Source organism: Pelodiscus sinensis, chromosome 30 (assembly GCF_049634645.1).
Source record: "Pelodiscus sinensis isolate JC-2024 chromosome 30, ASM4963464v1, whole genome shotgun sequence".
In the NCBI taxonomy this organism is placed as follows: domain Eukaryota; kingdom Metazoa; phylum Chordata; order Testudines; family Trionychidae; genus Pelodiscus; species Pelodiscus sinensis.
This window is the reverse complement of record NC_134740.1, coordinates 8273548-8279455: the sequence shown is the minus strand read 5'-3', so window position 1 is coordinate 8279455 and position 5908 is coordinate 8273548. Positions and strand designations below refer to the sequence as shown.

The following is a 5908-nucleotide window of genomic DNA, read 5'->3' as shown; positions in this document are numbered from 1 at the left end:
CAGAAACATTCCTCCAGCTAGAATACCGATCAGTTTACACCTTGGGGAAGCTTTTGTGAGCTTCTAAGAACCGCAGGTGAGGATAGTGCAAGATCACTGGGCGTTGTGCAGTAAATCAAGGCTTCTCGTTCACTGGGTGGTCAACTGTTAATGATTTCTAAGCAGGGGTTTGTGGCCTGCCACTGGTCCATGAACTGGAGGTTGGGAACCGCTGCTTTAGTGCACCATAACTACACCTTCCTGACCCCTCCCTCCGCTGCCCCAGTGCCCTTTATACAGTATAGCCGCCCCTTCCCCATGCACCCTCTGCTGCGCCCTAGTGCCCATTATACAGTATAGCCACCCCTTCCCTGCCCCACCCCTCTGCTGCCCCCTAGTGCCCATTATACAGTATAGCCGCCCCTTCCCCGCCCACCCTCTGCTGCCCCCTAGTGCCCATTATACAGTATAGCCACCCCTTCCCCGCCCACCCTCTGCTGCCCCCTAGTGCCCATTATACAGTATAGCCGCCCCTTCCCCCCACCCTCTGCTGCCCCCTAGTGCCCATTATACAGTATAGCCGCCCCTTCCCCACCCCACCCTCTGCTGCCCCGCTAGTGCCCATTATACAGTATAGCCACCCCTTCCCCACCACAGCCTCTGCTGCCCCCCTAGTGCCCATTATACAGTATAGCCGCCCCTTCCCCACCCCACCCTCTGCTGCCCCCTAGTGCCCATTATACAGTATAGCCGTCCCTTCCCCACCCACCCTCTGCTGCCCCCTAGTGCCCATTATATAGTATAGCCACCCCTTCCCCACCCCACCCTCTGCTGCCCCCTAGTGCCCATTATACAGTATAGCCGTCCCTTCCCCACCCACCCTCTGCTGCCCCCTAGTGCCCATTATATAGTATAGCCACCCCTTCCCCACCCACCCTCTGCTGCCCTAGTGCCCATTATACAGGATAACCTCCTCTTTTCAATTGCAATTTATCACACTTAGCCGGCCACATTGAAAGATAGACAAACCAAACAGTATTTCCCAGTATAAGAACAGAGTCAGTTACTTTGATCAACTAGCTAGACATCTGTGTGCCATCTGCACAGCATTTGGTGCAATAGTGTGAGACATTGGTGCAGCTCTCAGAGTTATATGAATTTTCATACAGCTCATATTTATGTTTGTAATGAGCAGTATACACAGTGTTCATCAGATTCCAGAACATCCATGTGACATTCTCTGGCCTGACCTATGCAGACGTCAGAGTAGAAAATCAAAACAGTCCCTTCGTGCCGTGTAATCTATGAATCTGTGCTGTGCGCCGTGGGGTTCTCACGCAACCTGCCAGCGCAGAGCTCTGCACCTGTCCAAGGGCAAAGGCAGTGAGGAGCTGTCTCTCAGCTGTGTTACAGGACCTGGTCAGGTCATTGGAAGGTCTGTCAGAGCCAGACCTAGGAAGCCGCTCCGAAATTCTGGGGAATAATTTTAGAATTAGGCCACAAGGAGCCCTGGAGAAATGCATCTGACAGCCAAACAAATCCCAACCCCTCCCTCGCCAGAGCCTCACATGATGCACTTGGCCAGCACAGCAGCCAAACAAGCAGCCCAAATGGACTTTTCCGTAGAGCAGCTTGGAACTTTTCCAGTATGAAAATTCTGGTGGAAATGGTGAAATGTGCCCCCAAAGAGGTGAATGTTTATAAAATGTTTCCCATTCAGAGATAATTTTTCTGTTGACATTTCAATATTGGAAGACGTCTAGAGCCTTGGATCTCCACTCATCTCCTTTTTACATCTGCAGGGATCTGCCGATGTGGATGTGGATGTTCGTGGCTCATTTATGAGGATATGAATGCAGATAAAATTTTTGTATCTGTGCAGGGCTCTAAAGATATAAAATCAAGCTGGTACTTTGACTAAATTTGCTCATTTGATTTTTTTAAAGACTATCAAGAGAGTGATGGAAATTTACTTTCTATGTACATTTTTTTTGAACAAATGTTTCTCTTCCAATTTTCCTGTCAGGTTTAGAACAGGTCAACAGCAAAACCTGTTAAAAAGCTTCAGGGGTTAGCCAAGTTAGTCTGTACAGGATAAACTGAAAAAACAACAAATAGTCGGGTAGCACTTTAAAGTCTAACAAAACATGTGTCCAACACTATGGTCATCTGAAGAAGTAGGCTTTGCCCACGAAAGCTCATGCTTTGTTAGTCTTTAAAGTGCTACCGGATTATCAGTTAAAAAGGAAGGTCAGCAGGAGAATCTTCAGCAAATGTGAATGAATTTCCCTCTTTCACACTGTTACAATGAACTTTACATTTCATTCACTAATATCTCTGGCTGCATGAGGAGATGGCCTTCCCGATGGTGTTTCGAAAGGCTCCCTTCACCTCTTTGTTCCTCAGACTGTATATTATGGGGTTGAACACAGGTGTCACAATTGTGTATATGATGGAAATCATTTGATCACTCTCGGGGGTGGAGCTTGACTTGGGTCTCAGGTAACTCAAGAAGGCTGCTCCATAGAGAAAAATCACCACTGTAAGGTGGGAGGAGCAGATGGAGAAGGCTTTATGCCTCCCCTCTGCTGATGGCAGCTTGAGGATGGTGGAGATAATGCAGATGTAGGACAGGACTATCAGTAGAAAAGGGCCCATAACGCACAGCACCAGCACGGACAAGCCAAAGATCATGTTCTTCCATGTGTCTGTGCAAAGCTTCTTCTGCAACGGTTGGATATAGCAGAAATAATGGAGGATGCGGTTGGAGCCACACAAGGGCTGGCTCAAGAGCCATGTGGTCTGAGCTACTGCCACTGAGATGCCGATGACCCATGAAGCACCCACAAGCAGCACACACACCTGGCCACTCATGATGGTTGTGTAGTGCAAGGGGCGACATATGGCCACATACCGGTCGTAAGCCATGGCCGCTAGGAGACAGAATATTGTGAGGCCAGTGATGGTGCAGATATATATCTGAGCAGTGCAGCCTGTGAGGGAGATGGTCTTTTCCTCCACCAGCAGGTGAACCAGCAGCTGAGGGACCACACTAGTGGTGTAGCAGATTTCCAAGGCAGACAGGTTCACCAGGAAGAAATACATGGGGATATGGAGGGAGGGGTTGAGCTTTACCAGGAGGATAATGAACAGGTTCCCCATCAGTGCGAGTAGGTAGGTGACCAGAAATACCAGAAACAGAAGGATTTGCAGCTCACCAAGGTAGGAAAACCCCACCAGGATGAAGACATCGGAGATGGTCTGGTTCTTGCCAGAGTGGCTCTCAGAATTGGTCATCTGCAGGGGTGACAAAGAAAACACTGAACGTGAGGCAAACCCAAAATGTGAATGTGAATCAAACAATGCGAACCGGTTTCCATACCATCAGGATGCTTGAGAGTAAAACCTGCTGCAATTCTGTGTGTAAATATGTAACTGGGCCCAGTCATCAGGCATCTGCTGGTGTCGCTGTTTGTATGTGAATCAGCGACAGCAGGGTAGGTCGGCTGCAGATTTGACTCTTTGACACCAGTGGAGCTACAGCTGATCTGCAACAGATGAGGAGGTGGTGAATTGACTCTAAAGAAGCTACATCAGGTCCAAAATTGTGTGATCTATGCTTCCCCTTTCAATACATTTTCTCTCTGTCTCCATGAAAATTCAAACAGGAATCAATCTTTCTTTCTTTCTTTCTTTCTTTCTTTCTTTGGCCGTGTCCAGACTCAGGGGTTTTTTCGGGAAAAGTAGCCTTTTCCCGAAAAAACTTCCCCTGCGTCCAGACTCAAGCCGCGTTCTTTCGAAATTATTTTGAAAGAACGCGGCTTTTCTTTCGATGGCGGTAAACCTCGTTTCACGAGGAAGAACGCCTTCTTTCGAAAGTTCCTCTTTCGAAAGAAGGCGTTCTACAATGTAAAGAGGCCGTCTTCGAAAGAGAGCATCCAGACTCGCTGGGTGCTCTCTTTCAAAAAAGCGGATTTCCTCTATCGAAAGATCCGCCTGCAGTCTAGACGCGATCTTTCGAAAGAGGCTCTTTCGAAAGATGCTTTCGAAAGAGCCTCTTTCGAAAGAAGCCTGCAGTCTAGACATAGCCTTTCTTTCTTTCTTTCTTTCTTTCTTTCTTTCTTTCTTTCTTTCTTTCTTTCTTTCTTTCTTTCTTTCTTTCTTTCTTTCTTCTGACAAGTTTTAGAGGTAGTAATGTTAGCTTTTGTGAGTTGCAACTCACTTCATCAGTTGCATGAAGTGAAAGAAAAAGAAACAGATAGAAGTGATACAGAGATGGAAATGTATCAGAGCTCCTTCAATCAGGTGGCTGTGGATAGGGGGGTGAGAACACCTAATGTGGAAAATTTCTTAGGCTATGTCTATACAGCAGCATTATTCTGAAATAACATAGTCTGCATCTACACTACAAGCAGTTAGTTCAAAATAATGTTGAGCTGGAGGACTTCTTACTCTGACTCCAGTTACCCTCATTTACAAGGAGTAAGGGAAGTCGGAGGAGGAGTGCTTTAACTCAGACTTCCTATTGTGTAGACCGTGCCAAAGGCCAGAATAAGCCATTTCAACTTAAGGTACGTAATTGACATAGCTCAGGTTGCATACCTTATTTCGGCTGTAGTCCTGCTGTGTAGATGTGCCCTTAGAGTAATAAGTGAGCCATTCCCCATCCTTAGTCAGACCCATTCTGATGGTGTCAATTTTGCACAATTTTGTGTGAAGGTTTTGGGTTTTTTTTGTTTGTTTGTTTTTGGTTTTTTTGCTTGATAATGTATGTCCAGGGAAGTTAAAATTTTCTCCCACTGGATTTTGTGTCTTACCATTCTTGATGTCTGGTTTGTGTCCACATATATCATATTAGTAGCTGTGCAGGAGGAGAAGCATTTGAAGGCATGGCTGGTGTGGTTAGGTGCTAGGAAGGTGTCTCTAGGGTAGATGATGTAAAATGACCATCTCTTGATCCCTGATCTCTGTTCCCTTGTCTCTCACTTCATGTGCCTGATGAGCTCACTCGTCTCGTAAGCACAAGAACAGTTACACAAATGCCAGGTCCCCACTGCAGTTACCACACACAAAAGCGAGGGCTGCTTACACGAGGAATGTCGTGCTGCTGAGCCCGACATAATGTAGCCCGCTGAGGAATGAGACCCAGGATGAATCTTGAAAACAATGTGGTATTTGGGCCATTTTGGTTCTAGGAAAGCGGATTCTTCAACAAGTGTCACAGAATAATTAAAAAACTTAAAAAACAACAATTAGTCTTGAAAATGCTACTAGACTAACTAAACATGCAGATGGTATCGTGAGCTTTCGTGGGTGCAACCCACTTCTTGTAAATGAAGTTAAGTTCCAATCCTTCTCTGTGTATTTGGCTTGTGGAATTGGCTTGAAACAATATGGTGACTTGGAGATCTGTTAATCCAGACAGATTAAACTGTTCCCCAACCAGTTTTTGTGTATTGCGTTTTCAGAGATTTGATTCGGGTCCATTAATTCTGAACTTCATTTACAAGGAAACTTCATTTACAAGTTTAATTCTTATGCAAATGGTATGAACAGGGACATAAACTGGCTCACACTCTAACTTTCTCATCCTAATTACTTAACCAACCAACCAAACAATGGAGGTGCTAATTGTTCTTATCAGCCTCTTGCAAGTACCTGAACCATCTACTCACTCCAGTCATCTGAAGAAGGGGGCTGTGCCCACAAAAGCTCATGATACCATCTATATGTTTTGTTAATCTTTAAAGTGCTACCAGACCATTTGTTGTTTTTTCATCTATTCACTGTCTCTTTCTTTCTTCCCTCCCCATCCTTTTTTCTCTCTTCCCCCGCCTCCTTTTTGCCCCCCTTCCCTTATTTATTCTTGGATCTGGATTCCTTATACTCCAGTCCTCTGACAAAGTGGGTTACGTCCACGAAAGCTCAT

The 5908-nt window shown here is 45.9% G+C and overlaps 1 protein-coding gene across 1 annotated transcript; it reads right to left on the bottom strand.

The window, feature by feature from the left end:
- Positions 1–2307: 2307 nt before the first annotated feature.
- LOC102449149 (olfactory receptor 10A4-like) lies at positions 2308–4832 on the bottom strand. The gene is made up of 2 exons (XM_006132141.2): positions 4797–4832; positions 2308–3276 (listed from the first exon to the last, which is right to left on the bottom strand). The coding sequence occupies exons 1-2, from the start codon at positions 4830–4832 to the stop codon at positions 2308–2310; spliced, it is 1005 nt and encodes a 334-aa protein (XP_006132203.2).
- Positions 4833–5908: the final 1076 nt, after the last annotated feature.

Bases quoted from the DNA above. Each gene is read 5' to 3' on its own strand.
- LOC102449149 (XM_006132141.2), bottom strand. From the start codon at position 4,832: ATGATATATGTGGACACAAACCAGACATCAAGAATG. The intron at 3,277-4,796 runs GTAAGACACAAA...TCACCCCTGCAG, and splicing joins CAAACCAGACATCAAGAATG to ATGACCAATTCTGAGAGCCA.